This window comes from Cryptotermes secundus, unplaced genomic scaffold (genome assembly GCF_002891405.2).
Source record: "Cryptotermes secundus unplaced genomic scaffold, Csec_1.0 scaffold857, whole genome shotgun sequence".
Lineage (NCBI taxonomy): Eukaryota > Metazoa > Arthropoda > Insecta > Blattodea > Kalotermitidae > Cryptotermes > Cryptotermes secundus.
The window spans coordinates 48,427-66,608 of record NW_019734325.1 but is presented as its reverse complement, the minus strand read 5'-3'; the positions used below and the strand labels follow the sequence as shown (position 1 = coordinate 66,608).

Here is an 18,182-nt window from a genome sequence, read left to right as displayed (position 1 = left end):
CCAAATATTCTAAAGGAACACGTTTCAGAAACTCGATACCTCCACCGTCGTGTGAAAGGATGGGGAACAACCTACTACGGGCGCATCCGAGTAGATGCCTCTCCGCTTTTCCTTCTGTGGACGAATATAGAACCAATACCGGAAACTAGACGATGGACAAGCCGGGAAACTGAGTAATTCCGAGTGTAATGCATCATCACGACCGCATAGAATTGATTTTATAACCGGTGTGGACCCGGTATATGCCTCTCCTTTAGGAAACGTATGCCCTTGAAAACATTAAGTCCTTTTAAGCTTTACCTGTCTGCATCGGAAAATATCCGAAACGTGCCCTTGAGGTGGCTGTATAAGATGTACCCATTCAAAATATTTATTCTTGAAAGCAGGCAAATACACTACAGGGATTCTTCCGGCGTTATCTCCCGTAAATAAAACTGCCTGCACTGGAAGAACAGCCCAGTTGATGGTTTTGGGGGGGGGGAAACTTTAATTCTCCGGGAATAAATTCATCGTCTTGCATTGCTGGGGGTAATAAAATTTCATTGCACCATTTCCCCCAAATAATACGGCGTTTCAGTTACAATGGGGTATAAAATGGAAGTACATGCAGGAAAATGAGTTGCGATGCCTGCAGAAGACATGGCGGTGCCCTCCTTCATGTAACTTTTATATGGGGCTAATTTAAATTGTTTATATTTCTTCCCATAGCGTATTGCGTCACGCGATAGATCCAGCAACAACACTGCGACCAAGAAGTTGCAGGTAACTGACGATTATTTTGCTGAAGTAATTTTGACCTACGTAGGTGGCGTGATATCATGCCTGTTTGATCCGCGGTTCGAATACCGAAGTCATGTACGGTGGACCGAAAATTTATGGGGAATAAGCAGACTTGTCCTTTCTGAATGAATTATTCAGACCCACTAAAGAAAATAATTCATTGACATCATCGGAATTTGAACCGCGACCTTCCGGCTTGTAGCATAGTGCCTCAACCAACTACGCTACTGCGCAGAGTGAGGAAAACACACGAGGTCAGGTAAGCCGGTACTCCTTAGATTCCACTAAGGCACTCCCCAAACGCAAGCCAGAGAAGTCAGTGCTTTATATGTAAAAATAATACGAGTATACTCCTTCAGATGTGGCTAGTTTATTGTGAATACCACAAATTACCGTACATGTTTCAACATTAATTGGAAACACTGTATATATTCGCATTATATAAGGATCCTTTGTCAAAGATAAACTTAAAAAACTAAACTCCGTGGCTTTTAGTCCGCAAGCGAACTATACCGACCGAGCCACCGCCGCTTTTCGGCGAAGTTAGTGCCAATTTTAGCGGATATGGCGTGTCTCATGGACAGCGCAACGGATTCCTACGGCATTCAGTCTCGGTTTTCTAGACCGGAACCGCTACTTTTCCATTTAAGTAGCTCCTCAGTTATCCACACGAGGCTGAGTGGACCCCGTTCCTGATCCACTACTTCTCAGAAAATCTGGTAGCGCCGGGAATCAAACCCGGGGCCTCTGGTTCTGTAGCCAGGAAGTCTGACCACTAGACCACAGAGGTGGCCAAAGATACTTTTAGTTAATTAAAAGTTACTTACAACTTTTAATTAACTAAAAAGTTTTATCTTTCACCATATACACGTATGTATCTCGAATATGTACGTACATTGTTTCCAATTAATGTTGATCAAATCTCTGTTGATGGCCGTGACAGGCCGAAATATGTAAGGTAATTTGTATACTCACAATAAACTAGTCACATATGTAGGATGTACATACTTTGTACATACTCATCTACGTCGTGACGGAACAAAATGCATGTATGAGGGGCAGTCAAATGAAAACCGGTCAGAAGCCAAAGTATATTAAAGAACATTTCTTACGTCAAAACTAATCTCCAAAACTCTTAATACATTTATCCCACTGGGAGATAAGACGGTCAATCCCATCCTTGAAACAGCTTGTGGGCTGTCTACGGAACCGCATCTTTACCCAGCCACACGTCTTCGTCCAATGCAAACCGATGTCCACGAATGTCTCTCTTCAGGTCTCGAAAAATGTGAAAATCACATGGGGAGAGATCTGGGCTGTAGGGGGGGTGTTGAAGCACTTCCCAACCAAATCTCTGTAGCGTGTTCCTCACAGTCGGCNGTGGTGGTGGTGGTGGTACCCCAGTGGCAATACGGGACAGAAAAGCATACTCTTCCTCGTGGTATCATTGCAAGGGACCCAGTGATGCAGCCATTCTCTGAGTCTTCTGTTCCTCCGTGAGTTGATGTGGAACCCACTGTGCGCAGATTTTGCGGTACAGCAGGTGTTTTGTCACAATGGCGTGTACGGAACCGTGACTTATTCCCATCAAAAGACTAATTTCTTCCACAGTGATCGATCGGTTTGCCCGAATATGACCATCCAACCCAGCAATAACATTAAGAGCGATGACACGATGAGCCCCTCTTGGGCGAGCATCATCTTGCAGTGACACACGTCCCTCTCGAAATCTCTTATGCTACGCCAGCACACGCGAACGTGACATGCTGTGTTCACCGTAAACAACAGACATGCAACGATGAATTTCTCGTCATCCTACTCGGCAGCCAAAAAGCACACTACACTTCGCTGTTCTTCTTTACCCTCCTCCATTACTGATGTTGGACGACCACACGTAGCGCTAACCTTACTTCCAGCACAGTAAACAAACGACTAGTGTGCAAGGGCACGTTGTCACTGTTCTTTCCCGAGTCCCCACCAAATGTTCGTACCGTAAGCAAAATCCAGTGTTACCAACTTGCGCGCCGTGTGAGTTATGCCTGGTGACCCGTTTTCATTTGACTGCCCCTTATAGTTAAGATAAGTCAGTGTTGTGGTTATCATGTTTATTAAACCGAGCAACCTGGTGTATGGGCAAATCTCTAGGCTTGTTACAGAATGGATAATTTTCAGTCCAGTGTGACAAACGACACAGCACGCACGTAAACTACACGACTAATAATAAGAACATAACATCAAGAGAAATAAACGACATCTCCCACCATCAGGAGGAAAACAACATGACCCAATGTCGGCTCACGATATTTTAACATAATAACTAATTTTTTATATCCAAAAGAAAATTTTAATACAATTTTAAATACATTGGGAGGCTAATGTATGAAAAAGTGAATATCATATCGCGTGCAGTGGAAAATCCCAGTCAGATTACCCAGTAAATACGCTTGAAAGAAACAGCATCATACGTAAGTCTACTCTTCAAGAAGCGCCGTCGTGAATGCCTGGGACAAGCACCAAAACCAACCGTGATAATAACAAAATTTATATAGTGAGCATTATTCATCGCTTAAGAGCATATGGTTAAAATATTATGTGACAGTGTTTCCTTATCGTAGTGGTGCGCCTCTGAGGATGATTCTTTTGAATCGAAACACGTAAGGTGGAAAAGACTGAAGTGTTGTAAACTTGTATGTCACACTGGACTGGAAATTATCCACTCTGTAATTAGTAGTGTGACGGACCAAAATGAGACAAATCACTCTAGGCTTGTATTCGGGAAATGTTCTGTTCGCATGTCTGCTGGAACACCGACATTCCTAACTGAGGGTTTTCATGGTTTCTCAGTTTTTTCAGCCAAATTCTGGATGTTACCCTGATTAGACCACTACCGCCTCCTTCCAAATCCTTCATAATTTATTATTTATAAATCATACTGACAGCGTCGTAAAATAAAACACAACCAAATAAAAAACTTCAGTAAGTTAATTGAACTGTCCGTGTGAAATCTTTGAGCTCAGAATCGTCCGCATTCTGAGGTTAATTACAGATTCTGTCAGCTATGGATGTTATTTGTTGTTCGAGGTAGACAACACGCCTCACACCACCGTCGAAGTTGCCTCATAGGACAGCGGGTTTCTTTTGAGTATGAATAGTGAGCTGGTCATCAGTGGAGCCAATTTTGCCGAAAGACTACAACCAATAGTGTGCACAAACTCCGTAGCCTGTAGTCCGCAAGCGAACTATATCGAACGAGCGACCACCCCTGATCGGCGAAGTTAGTGCCAACTTTTGCGGATAGAAGGTGTCGCGTGGTCAGCCCAACGAATCCCTAAGGCCGTTAATCTCAGTTTTCTATACCGGATCCGCTATTTCCTTGAAATAGGTCCTCAGTTATCCTCACGAGGCTGAGTGGACCCCATTCCAGACCAACTACTTCTCAGAAAATCTGGTAGCGCCGGGAATCGAAACCGGGACCTCTGGCTCTGTAGCCAGGAACTCTGACCACTACACCTTAAACGCGGTCTCGAATAGTGTGCACTCCAGTTGTAATTAGGAATGAACACGTTTGGAGAGGCATGTGGTATCGAAGCCGATTGGCCATGGATGACGTTATTGTAGCTGGAATGGAATCGAATAATGCCTAGGCTAAGAATTTTATTCTAGTATTCCTGCCGCTTATTGGCCTCCATTTGAGGTCGAGCTCCAACATTTAGGTCAGCAATGCGTTAAAGGTGTGCGTGATATTTTCACCCCACTCCTCAGTAAAAATACAAAGCCTGTTCAGCCTTGAATTTAATATTTTATGTTTAGAACTGATATTGAAAGATGTGACTCAACATCAATTGCGTTCGGATAGTAGGGTTAGGTATCCTGACGGCGCAGGATGACTCAGCTGTCCATGTGAAACTTCTTGTTGATTTTGTTGATTTAGTTCAGTGTTCCGCAATCTTTTTCTACTCGCGGCACACCATGAAGTATCCATGACTCAACACGGCACACCAAAATGTTATTCCCCTCAAAAACGCATGATATCAGACAATTAATATAAATACGTAACGTGATGAACTTATTACTATAATATTATTATATTGTTATTTTATTATCATTAAACAGAAATCTACTCGTACATTTATTAACAATTAATAAACTTCAATTCACTGTAGAGTGTAGAAAATACACTTCTATTACTCTTAAAGTAAATACAGTAATTCTACTGATACCTTCAATGTGATACTTGCGCCTGCGTAGCTGCACACAGGCGACTGATCCGTGGTGGAATCGTTGACAACGCAAGGCTAATTTCTTCATCGATGGATTTGACCGCTCCCTCTTTGATGTCTTAATTTCAGTGAACGTCAAGAAGCCCAGTTAACATAAATATGTGGTTGAAAATGGCAATAACACATTAACTGCCATCTCGGAGATAGCCGGGTATCCACTCCTTATTGCCAACCAAAACGTATCCAAAGGCACTTCGAGAAGTCTTAGTTTCAATGTTCTGTCTGCTTTTAAATCTGCCAGTTCCTCTTGTATATTAATCGGAAGATGTTCCGAATTCACAACAAATGGATCACGAACCCAATCGAAATCTTGTACACTCTCTCCAAAATACTTATTGAATTTCTGCTGCAGCATTTCTAAATGTTCTTTAATTGTGTCCATCACCACTTTATTGCCGTCAGCAAGTGGCCATACAGTCGGGGACATCTCATACGACCCATCTGTAATTCTCTAACTAGCAACCAAAATTTGCAAACTACTTCAGAGCACAGCTGTGATAGAACTGAAACAATTGTAAAACGCGGGATCTCTACTCTTCAAACGGAAGAAGTGACACTATACCGACTTATTTTTGAAATATTTATAATTTTAAACGAAGTCCAACAATCGGTGGGTGCATCGTTACAGGAAGAACTTCTAACAAACAGGGGCAAATACCAAAACAGCGTTATAAAAGACAGGGAAACCCATGCTAATCCCTGCAGTTTTAGGGAAAAGCACGTACACAGAACATGCGGCAAGCATATCAAAGAAGCTGCATCGATGCGAGCAAAATAAAAATAAATCAGTAATGAAAACTGTGATATAACAACGACTGTGAGTAAATAATTTTCGTTTAATTTCTTAGAATACAACATTACTGTACATAAGAAATCACAGCATATAATAAAGAATAAACAAGCATCATCTTATTTAATCAGTGCAGTGGCTGAGAATAACTGGGATAAAATAAAACGAATAAAATTCGACAATTACTTTCTTACAATAGGTAAAAGTTCGCATCACACCCTTCACCTTGTGACGGCACATCAGTGTGCCGCGGCACACCGGTTGCGGAACACTTATTTAGTTTACTGCATTGCAGGAAACTGGCGTTACATCATGTACCTTTTGCCTCATAATTCCGCCACCGCCATTCGCCTGCTTTATGGTTTCCCAATATGTTCTGAGCACGTTCGCAATTAAAAGTTGCAAAGTTGCGCCCTTGGCCTGCCGTGTCTGTCCGCCTGTCTAAATGTAACAATTCGACGGCTGTCTGACGGATTTTCACAAGATTTTATATTGGATGATTTACTAAAATTTGTCAAAACATTCTAATTTCTGTTAAAATCAGATAGTAAATAATGATCAATACTTGCGTTTCTACGGAAATTTCGAGCGCAACTCGCATAATATTTATCGGAGCGGAAAAAATTTACCAGCAAAAGCTGTCGAAAAAAAAAATGAAACATTTTATGCCCAATACACTTTTTCCGAAATCATACAAGTTTCGAGATAGTGGATCAAATCGTGATTTATATTATGTCAGTTTGAGAACCATCAGACGATTTGAAAGCCTGCGGCCAACAAAAGCGCGAACACACCAGGACTCATACGCTGTGCTTTAGTTCCTAACTTGTTTGATCAATACTGTCACAGTTTGGAGTATGACAAGATTTGGGTTGAAGATTAGATTTATCGACCACTTTAACACTATTCGTAACAACACTTAATTTAACGCCATCGCTAATCCCCACACTTTACAAATCGCTAGAGCACACGCTGTCCTTTCCAGCACTTAGTGTCTTCACTGCTAGTTTCCTGATAACGGCTTCTAATAGTGGAGATCCTCAGCTTCCGCCCTCACGCCATTGCCGGCTGACCACTGCCTCGCGACGGGCGGTTTGCTGCCAGTCTTGACGTCTGTCCCCTTAAGACTCACGACCAGAGTTGTTCATTTTCAACTGAACCCTTGTGGACCTAGTCTTTATGTAACGTCATCCCTGACGAGAAGATGGGTTTGTCACTTAACGAATATGTTGGGCCTTTCGCGAAATATACGAATCGCACATATAACATGTAATTGAAAATTTGTCCGTGTGCATTATATACAAGTCCTCTGTCAGTGCAGGCTTTGCGTATCAGATTATTCCTATCTTACATATCTTATGCTACAACGGCAGCTTAGTCACTTGAACGGTCGTAAACTTGACCGCCTTCAAGTTGAAGCCTCATACAGTTTTCTTTGGCTTCGCCTTGTCCTGTACCGCGATCATGTTCATTTTCATGATTCTGCACGACTTCTGCTTATTGCCTGCACAGTTTTGTTAGATAATCGTATGCATAGTCAGGATCCAAAGTCGTGTGCAAATCGCGGAATATAGTGCATTTCGGAAAATTACCGTTGGTGAGGAGGTCCTTGTTTTGTAGACGCTGCAATTTTAAGTGGTAGGCGTCTGCCACTAATTCCCAGGCGGGGCAAGCATAAGTCATTACCAGACCCCGGATTTTGATGACATAAAAATATTTTAAAATCCAGAAAAATAGCATATAAAATGATCTAAAAATCTAGAAAAAATATCTAAAATTTAAAAAACTACATAAAATGTATCATGTCATGGAAAATCTACTTACTTACTCATGGAGCTGAACCCTTCTGGAGGAGCCGCCTATTCTGCAGATGGAAAACCTAATAATTGCTTTAAAATGTATTTTTAATCTATTGACACTGTGTACTGAGCGTTACTCTTTTTTATGTTTAAAATTAAGCAATATATGATTGAATTTGAAGCTAAATGTTTTAATATGATTTTTTCTACCGCGTTGGAACGCTTATCAAAAGTACATATACGGTATATCTATGNGATGAGAGGATAAGAGGTTCCGTTGCGTAACAACGGATGAAACCAAACACTTCTACAAGGTGTTCTGTCGTCCATCGAATACCAACAGATCGTTGCCTATGAATAACCGCGGCAGCGAGCACAGAACGCGTGAAATCTGCCTAGGAATAACCGCGGCAGCGAGCACAGAACGCGTGAAATCGAACCCTGGGCGAAAGTGCCTTCTATTGCGTCAGAAACCAGGTTATAACAGTCCAGCTCCGAAGAGTTTTTTGGTGATACTGGACGTGATAATAATTATACTCGCTGGTGTAAAAGTGAGCGTTCAATAACTTATTCGCTGAATCCGAGACGTACGCGGAAGTTATTTGTCGCACTGAATAGGAGACACGTGACCACAACAACGTTACATAGGTAACACGCGACATATTCTTATCAAAGTACACGTAAATAATGCAACAATTTAAAAGACATCAAGAATATGTCACTCACTAAAAATACATTTTTAGTGAGTGACATGTGAGTTTATGATGTTAAAATCATGTGTGACATGTCACACCTGTGACAGGTTGGTTGGTTGGTTGTTAAAATCTTAATTGTACTCAATATTAATGTACTGTAACGTGTTATAAGTCGTTCATTTCGTGAGTATAGTTTATTTTTCATTGTTTTTCATTTCGTTTTCTTAACTGTTCTCTTATTTTTCAATGCAATTGGCGGTGGGAGTGAGCTGTGTCGATTGATCTGCGATTGAATTGAAATATTTTTTTTTTGTTTCTTTGTTTTCCAGTTCGTCTTCTTTCCTTTTTTAATGTTTTGCAATTTTATATGTTTTTGTTATAACTTTCTTCTTCAGTGCAATCGATCTGCTTTAGTTCATGCAAATAATGCCTCGCAGAAGATCAAACTTAGGTCGTCGTACTCGCGGAGCGGAAGCAATTCACTCGATCTGCCACAGCAACGCGTGGCCGGGTACAGCTAGTATTCCAATATTTAAGTGCCACCTCATTCAGAGTCGCAATATATGACAGTCAACATGCGGATATTCTCGAAAGTGAGAGAGCGCCTATTGTCCGACTGCACATTCTTGTATTTGGAGAAACTGCTTTCCACATCTGCAGACACAATGGGAGCGTACTTGAAGTGTACCAAATCACTAGCAGTAAGTTCTTCTTCAATACTGAAAGCGCTGAAGGACTCTCCTGACAGAATTATAGAAATGCTGCATAATATTTCATAACCTGAGTTTTTATCCAGAACACTTCATTTTTCTTGACACCATTTTACCAGTGTTCCCTGACACTTTCTCCAAATCACTGGCTTTTTTTTTTTTTTCCACCAGAGCGAGCGAATCTTCTAGCGTTACTCCTTTCTCCTACAAGTATTGGATTCCTTCTGTCAAGGAACTGAAATTTGCCTTTATGGAGGCCAGCTGTCCTTCCATTTCGATGCAAGAGGCCTGTTCCTGGGCAGCTTCGGTTGCCCTCGCATCCTCTGTCTTCATTGAATCTACGTGTACAGTGGTTTTCACTACCTGAAAATGATCGCAATAGTAAATTGTAACATCAGTCCACGTTCCCCACCTTGTAATGACGGGTTCCGGGGGCAGTAGAACACCAGGAGCCATAGATTTAAAATGCATTTTACGAGCTGGAGCCTTGACGAAAATCATCGTCCACGATACGAGAGCATCCACGTGAGGAAATCTTGATCACACTTCCTCTGTCACTCTATGCAGTGCATGGGATAGACAACCAACGTGCACCAATTTCGTATAAAACGACTTTATTGACTTGCCTGCTTTTACAATATATGGGGGTGCATCGGTCACAAAAAGCAAGACTTCATCGTGTCGTATGCCCTCTGGCCACAATAGAATCATCGACCTGTCAAAGAGTTTACAAATTGTAGAATGATTAACGGATTCTAGCACCTCACTCATAAGTAAAAACACTTCACCTGGTACATCAATTTCCAAGGTTCCAATGATGACGTTTGCCACGTAGCGAGCCTCCGTATCGCAGGTCTCGTCGATAGAAACGAAAATCTTCCCATGCACTTTATTCCTAATTATTTCCAGGATCTTGTTGTAGCACTTGGATAGGTAGTTTTACCTGAGGGTGGATTCATCCGAAATAGAACGACCACAGTTCACTTCCAGAAAATTTTTCAGGTTTTCATTTTTCAGAACCCAAAACGGAATATTTGCGGACACCAGAGCATCACACAGATCTGTGAAAATATCCGATGACTTATTTCCGCCTTCAGGTGAACACTGTTGCAGTACAACAAATTTCTTTTTGTTCGAAATTTGCACTGCTCGTATATGCTTGTCGCGGCCGATGTGTTATATCGTGAAGCATTTTTCTACCGCTAATTTTGTGACACATATCTTACAGTATAAAATGTTACCGTCAGTTGAAAATATACAGTATCATCTCCAAATTCAGCTACAATCTGCTTTAAATTACACGATTTAGATGGCTTTGCTTTAGGCATCGTGATACTCGTAAAATGAATCACTCTAGTGCAACACAGAACTTAACTTTTCACACTTAGAACTTTTCGTCAACTGTATCTTTGTCTGTACGGTCTAGGGCGAGAAACTGAAGACAGAAGGAGTTTTATTGAGTAACAATATGTCATAAAAAGCGAGGGATTCCAACTAGAAGTATTTGTAACTAAGCAAATTCCTTTGCACAGGACTTGGAAAGGACCGCAATGTGAGTGACCGCTGTCGTACCCTGCTGCCAGCTTAAAACGTTTTATGATATGTGATGTCAACACCTTCCGCAAAACGAACGGAAAGGACGGGACATCGTTTCAATTATGCATACTGTGGTAGCAGGTATTTGTGATGTAGCTTGCAGGCTGCCTTTGTTGAGGCAGGAGAAAGAGGAATAGAGAACACTTTACCTACATATTATTCACATTTCTGAAAACATGTTAAGAAAAATTCCCTAAAATGACAAAAAATGCCCCCACAGTCCAAAAATGTACCGAAATATTACCCCAAAACCGAAAACATGACAAAAACTACCCACAAAAGTTAATTTTCTGTGACGGGGATTTATACGACGGGCATCGAACAGGATACAAGGAAAAAAAGATGACATGTCATCAGAATCCGGGCCCTTGTCATTACTGATCTGATCAATGCCTTATGTAGGGTTAGTGCAATGTTGGCGCGCAACGCTCACTTTGAATAGGGAATAGATCCTAATGTTCAGAAGGCCTTGCCTTTAGTCATTTCTGTGTGCAGTCTCCATGCGGTCCTCCTATCGAAGATTACTTAATTACTTCCTTGGCACTACAGCCCCAGTGGGCCTATGCCTACCTCCATGAACTTCTGTCGAAGATTACACCAAGATATTTTACGTGATTGATAAAGGTGATATTCCGTCCATTCAATGTAAGATGAACCCCCGCGGGGCGATGGACGCTTGGCTTCCTTCGGGGAGAGGAAATAGAAGGGACACGAACCAATTTGGTTAAAAAAATTAAAATGTTTAAACATACTAACCGTAATAACTGTTTTAACGTGTTGGTTCAAGCTGCTGTAGTTGTTAAAAACATTAGATTGTATTATTACATTGTATGTACATACTTGTATTAATGTTCAAGAAAAATATTGTAATAGTGGTTTATAATTGTATTGATATTATTCTGATGGTAGTCTATAGGACCGAAACATGTAAAGGATAAAAGATTAAAAAGAAAAACCACCAGTCACACTAGACGGAATTAATTAACCTTTATAATAGGTTCGGTGTGTTTTTCACTCGGTTCTCATCCCTCCAATTTCTTAACTATCTATGACATCTCATGTTTATTTAGTATGTACTTGGCTCACTTCTCGGTTGAGGCGATGATTTGTCCTGTAATTCCTACAGACTAATGAATGGTGGGATAACACCTCTGAAGAGGCCACGTCCGTCTCCTTGCAGAACATCACCATTCGGGATCATCTTCCGGTCTTACATATTATAACTTCTTCAGTCGAATTAGCATCTTTACACTGTAACGTGTTTGGAGACGGTTAACTGCATGATGTACACTGAATTTTCAACGAGGATTTAAGCCTACTTTAAAATGGGGATAAATGGGGATGCAAATTAGCGGAAGTGTCCCATATCGAATTTAAGTAAAATCTTTTTATGATATACAGGGAAATGCCTATTTATGGCTTTACGTAAACTAGGCTTTTTCATAAATCAAAAGGTTGAGAATCAGCATTTGTGGAGGAGCTTTGATAGAAATGTACCATTACCAATTTTAGCAGTACCCGAATTTGTTTATGGCATACGTCGGGGGCAATACGTGGTGCAATCCAAAAAGTTCCCGAAATTTGAATTTTGCGCGCGAATGGTTATGAGTACATCGAAATACCGCTAGGTGTCTCCCTACACCTTTCTTGGATCAGTGTGGCAGGCGGTGTCGAGTTGAGTGGTTGAGTTTATTGTTGGTGAACGTATTTCCTTCGTTGTGTTTCCGTGAGTTTGTGGTTTTGCGATGGCTGACCTGAGAGAGCAGCGTGTCTGTATAAAGTTTTGTTTTGAACTTCGGAAAATCGCTGCGGAAACTCACCATATGTTGAAGCAAGCTTTTGGTGACAACAGTTTAGGCCACACACAAACTTACGACTGGTATAAGCGTTTCAGAAATGGCCGAACATCGACTGATGATGACGGCCGTCAACTGGCACCACACCAGAAAATGTCGCGAAAGTTAGGGATTTGATTATGCAAGATGGTAGACTGACCATCCAAGACCTCTGTAACACCTTGGGACCAAGTTATGGTACATGTCAACGAATTTTGTCGGAGGAACTGAAGATGAGGTGGATTGCGGCGAAGTTTGTGCCACGACTGCTGCAAAATGAACAGAAGCAGCATCGCTTGGAAGTCTGCAAGGAACTTCAACAGCGGCTTCAAAAGGATCGAAACTTTCTTTCGAAGGTTGTCACTGGTGACGAAATTTGGGTTTATGGCTAAAACCGTGAAAGTAAGGAGCAATCGTCGCAATGGAAGAGCCCTTCGTCACCTCGGCCAGCCAAAAAGAACTCGACAAGTCGAGAGCAACATTAAGTCCATGTTGATTTATTTTTTATTTATTTATTTATTTTTTGACGGGATTGTTCATTGGGAGTTCGTCCCTCCTGGTCAGACAGTCAATAAAAGTTCTATCGCGATCTTCTATGGCGTTTGGGGGAAGACATAAGGAGAAAACGTCCAGAGAAGTGGCGCACGAACGACTGGGTACTCCACCATGACAACGCACGACCGCATACAGCTTACATTGTGTAGGAATTTTTGGCTAAAAACAAGATGGCAGTTGTTCCCCACCCACCGTACTTGCCAGACTTAGCTCCATGCGACTTCTTTCTCTTCCCCAAGATGAAAATCAAGTTGAAGGGGCGAAGATTTGATACAGTTGAGGAAATTCAAGCGGAAATGTAGACGGCACTAAACTCCCTAACAAAGAAAGACTTCAGGATGCATTTCAAAAGATGGATCAAGATGGAAAGAACTCTTTTCGATAAATTTTCGTGGAAGTTCCCCGTTTTTCTTTTGAGCAGTATCTTGGAAATGGTTTATGGAATGCATATAGGAGTCTTTGTAAACTAGGCTGTGTTGTGGGATGTAAATGAGGATGTAAAACGAAATGCCACACAGCGTTGGGTGATGTCATCCATGTCGAATTTCAGGAGAATGTGTTGAAAGGTTTATGGGATATAAGGAACAGTCCAGTTTTGCCTTGTGTGAACAAGGCTTTATTATTGATTAATATGGCGGGAAATCGAAATTTGTCAGTAACTTTAATGTTACATGTTCACTTTTGACAAAATAATGAATTTTCATTGGGGTCACGGAGAAACCCATATATGACCTTATGTTAAACAGGCTTCATCATGGATCAGTATGGCTAATAATAGGAATTGCTCGATAACATATAGTGAATCTTCCATGTTGACTGTGAAGACCGCCAAGCAACAGTGTAAGTGCTGATAGTAATCACAGACGGACAGGCATGACTCCAGCATAAAGCATTCTCTCTCTTCTAGCAATACGCTGTTTTGAAATATTTCCTTTTGTTGTTTGGCAACTCCAATTTTGGGAATTTCGTCCTGGTTTTATGTAGTGAACGTATAGTTAGTTTCCAGGAACTGAGCTATAAGACACAACTTTTGTTGTACGCAGGTTGTAATTTTGTTTCAGAATTATGAGGAAAGGAAGTTTCTCGTTATAAAATTTGTATATGGAGCAAGTTGGCTGAGCAGTAACGCTTCAGATTTGTATTTGTACGGTGCAGAGTTCGAATTTCGACCAGAACAGAATGCCAGTTCGTGCAGGTGCCGGCATAGCCCTAAATTGAGTAATGATAGGCTCCTTTCAGGTACGTTCCGGCTCCTTAATTATGCATAAACTGTTACTGACAGCGTTATTAAATAAACTACAAACACAAAACCTCCGTGGCTTTAGTTAACAAGCCATCACGAGGCTGAGTGTACCCCGTTCCAGACCCACTACTTCTCAGAGAATCGAACCGGGGACCTCTGAATCTGTAGCTAGGAACTCTGACCATTAGACCACAGAGGCGGTCAAACTACAAATACAGATATTTTAAATCTGTGGGAACGGTTGATCTGATAAACTTATAGTTAGAGCGTTTTTGAGAAAAGGCAGCATATGCAGAGTGAGACTATAAGTTGATTTAAAGTCGAAATAACTGCAGTTGTCATTCGCAGCCGTCAGTACGTAAGAATTCAAATCAAAACTAGACGAAACTTAACATAATCTAGATGTAGCTCATGTAAAGGTTATGCCATAGCTCGATCACTCGACCCTCGTTTTTAAAAAACGGGTGTGCATTACACGAAGACGAGCCTAACGACAAAGTGAAATATGCTGTAAGGGGTGCAGCCCAATTTTTACACAGAAAAGAGCACAAGATTTTGAAGAAATTTTGTTCTGAAGTATTGCGGACTTATTGTGTCTGTGCTTAGACGTGCCCGTTTCAGATTGCAGCTCCGTTACAAGAATGTTTTGAAATATGGATTTTTACAGTTGAACGCGAGCGAATGTGCAGCTGTCTCCAAAGCGGGCCAATCAATGTAATTTACAGCGTGGTGTTGACACGGCCTTAGGAAGGCGGAGGAGAAACTGTTAGTATCGGAAGCCACGACGCGGAATGTGGGGCGGGGCCGCGCTGTGCGATTTAATCTTTAGGGAATTACTGTTCCCATTCACGCCTTCTCTTTGAGTAATTGGCCAGGCTTGCTTCAAATTCTTTTGAAACTTATAAAAGTAGATCTAGCCGTCGTGTTATGAATGAATATGCTGTAAAATGCATCGGCTGAGTTGGCAGTTGAGATTGATGATAAAATTGGAAGAGTACCATATTGTACTGAGCGTAATTTATGAACTTCGTACCCAAGATGGCGCCCGTGTTTCCCCAATATTGGACGTATCGATTCTTGGTGGGGAGGGGGTTGGAGAGAACGCCGCGACGCCTCCTGGTGCTGTCTCCTTGGTTTCAAGAACGACGTCGGTAGGCGTCATATTGTGATTGGGGTGCTTTGTGTGCGGGTCAGACGGCGGGGTTGTTGGATAAATCCTCAGGCATAATGCTGATTAACTTAGTCAAGGATTCTGTGCTTCAGTGCTTCTGTCATACTTGTCGCGCACCGCTTCCTCCCGCGGGTAAGTGCTGCCGGAGGGTGGCGGTGCGGGATGGTTAATTGCAGTGGAATATTTTCTGTTTTACAGGAGTTAATAGGGTTTTAAAACAGTGGCAATTTTAAATGTCGGGTTTATTTTCGATATGAATTTTTAGAATTAATTCACAGAAAGTGAAATTAACACGATCATGTTCAAGATAAATACTTAACTGATACATGTTATAATGTCTTTTGCTTCTTGTTAAGGGTGGGGTTTGACGAATAGTAATGATTGCTGCTGACAGTTTAGTATACTGATTTATACAGATTAGTGTTGGAAATGGGGTAAAGGAGAAATGATGGGTTTAATGTTTAATATTTGATGTGTAATATATGTGGGGGGTGGTGATTTTTAGCCCGTCGTGCCGCGCCTATCAAGAAGGCGAAGACCAAGCCACGGTCGAAGCAGCCTAAGAAGTTGAAGTTCATCAGTAAGTATACATGTACGAGTATACGCGTGGTCCCACCCGTCTCTCACCATAGCAGCCGATGGCGAAAACTAAAGAAATAGCAAAATTTTCGTCATATGGAGAGGTAATCCCTGGAAAATTATCCATCCGTTTCATTATTTCGAAAATTAGGCACAGGAGTATCATATTTGAAACCGTCCTTTTTCATCTAAGCTGTGCGTGGTAAAAAAGATAAAGTTGTTCTTGTGCTTAACTAATTAAGCACTACGCCATGAAGGCGAAGGGGGGAAAGTATAGATCCACATTTTCTTGACTTGGGTGTTAGCTGGAGGTGAGTGGTCAGCTTCATGCCCCGGCCCCTTTAACCCCGGATAGGAAGTTGGGTGGAATCCAGAGCCAGTCTGGGCGACATGGAGAAGAGAAAATTCTTGACCCTACCGGGACTCGAATAGCCAGTCGCTATACGGACTTCCTTAAGCTGTGCACGGTAAGAAATGATAAATATATGAAACGTTCGTCTTGGTGAACTGTCTTTGGTAAAAAGATCTGTTTTTTTTTCTGTTTCAGTAAGAAGGCCCAGGGCGCCCTAAAGATTGATATTGTGCACGCTTTCAAACGATTATCGCGTTATGAATATTTCAGCCCAGAAAGCCGAAAATTACTGATGTACTTTTGTTATTTTTTTTTTTTTTTGGTGAAATGTAAATTCACATCGAGTTGCAGCTTGACTTAAAGTACAAGAATTTTTAAATTTGTGGCATTTAGAAATTGAGTGCAGGATATATGTTCAGTTCTTAAAGAAATTTGCTATGAAGAATTTGGCGAAGAAAATTAAGTTTAACTATAGATTGTGATGGCTATGTTTTCATTTTTATTCATTTTAATGAAAATTAGTTATTCATTCGAGTAGTTCTAAATTGTGTACTGCAGTCTTATTATATCTATGAGGGTTGGAACTTTAATAGTGGCAACACTGCTCTAGAGACGCCATGCAACGGAACCAAATAATGTCGCTTACACCACACGATAGTTACATAGCTACCTTACCGCAGAGCAAATAAGACTCTCGCTTCCCACATCACGTGCATCCGCAGTAACGAGAAGAACAGAGCCTCGTAATAGCTGGCGGTCTAATGTAGTGTTGTCACGATGTTTTCGAAACATGAACAACGGAGTTGGATAAAGATTGAATGTGCCAGAGGCCGTACAGCCCGACAGTGTCATCAAGGTCTTCAAGAGGCTTGCGGGGAATCTTACATTGCCTTACAGAACAGTGGCAAGGTGGGTAAAAGCCTTCAACGAGGGACGCCAAAATGTGGCAGACGCATGTCTGCCAGGTCGTCCTAGTGTCAATGAAGAAGTCTATGCTCTTTCTTTGTTACTGGAGAGTGATCGACGCCATACGATTCGTGAGCTGGCCCGAGAGACAGGATTAGCGCATACGGCTGTGCTTCACATTCTGAAGGAACGCCTGGCCATGAGAAGAATTGCATCACCATGGGTTCCGCATGATTGGACGGAAATGCAGAAATGGCTACGATACGACGCTGCTCGTAACCACTTGGAGGGCTATGAGCGCGAAGGAGAGGCTTTCTTACGCCGTAGAATTACGCTGGATGAGACATGGGCCAAATGATACGAGGCACAAATGAAACGTCAGTCGAAAGAATGGCGTCATTAGGGGTCACCACGAAAATCAAAATTTCGTCAGAACCCCAGCAATGTGAAAGTTATGTGATTCTCGTGTACGACTGTGTTGGTGTTATCCTAACGCATACTGTTCCCCGACAGCAGACCATCAGTGCGCAGTATTACTGTTCATTTTTGGAACATAACCTGCGACCAGCTTTGAGAAAGAAGCGGCGACACTCTCTGTAGAACCCACCCACCATTTGCAGGACAATGCTTATGCAGCACAAACTGTGGCTGATTTGTTCGATCGATGGGGCTGGGAAGTGCTGTACCATCCACCATACTCCCCGGACTTAAGCCCTTGTGACTTCGACTTAATTCCTAAGATGAAGGAGACACTTCGTGGCATTCGTTCAGAACTGTTAGAGATTCTTCAGGCAGTACACCGCTCCATTCGAACTATCAACACAACAGGCGCTGCTAAAGGTATCCTACGACTTCCACATCGCTGGCAAAGGGTTGTACACAATGCTGGTG

The 18,182-nt window shown here is 41.8% G+C and overlaps 1 protein-coding gene across 7 annotated transcripts in view; it reads left to right on the top strand.

The window, feature by feature from the left end:
* Nucleotides 1–18,182, top strand: part of LOC111868679 (stathmin) — a 114,870-nt gene that overhangs the window by 65,928 nt on the left and 30,760 nt on the right. The window contains exons 1-2 of one of the 7 annotated variants that reach the window (XM_023859554.1): nt 15,447–15,586; nt 15,960–16,034. The exons of 5 other annotated variants lie outside the window; for them this stretch is intronic. In XM_023859554.1, coding sequence (XP_023715322.1) covers nt 15,511–15,586; nt 15,960–16,034 — 151 coding nt within the window. In that variant the 5' untranslated portion in view covers nt 15,447–15,510. Of the gene's footprint in view, nt 1–15,446; nt 15,587–15,959; nt 16,035–18,182 lie in introns of those variants that run through there. One more of the 7 variants, XM_023859560.2, reaches the window with a different exon arrangement.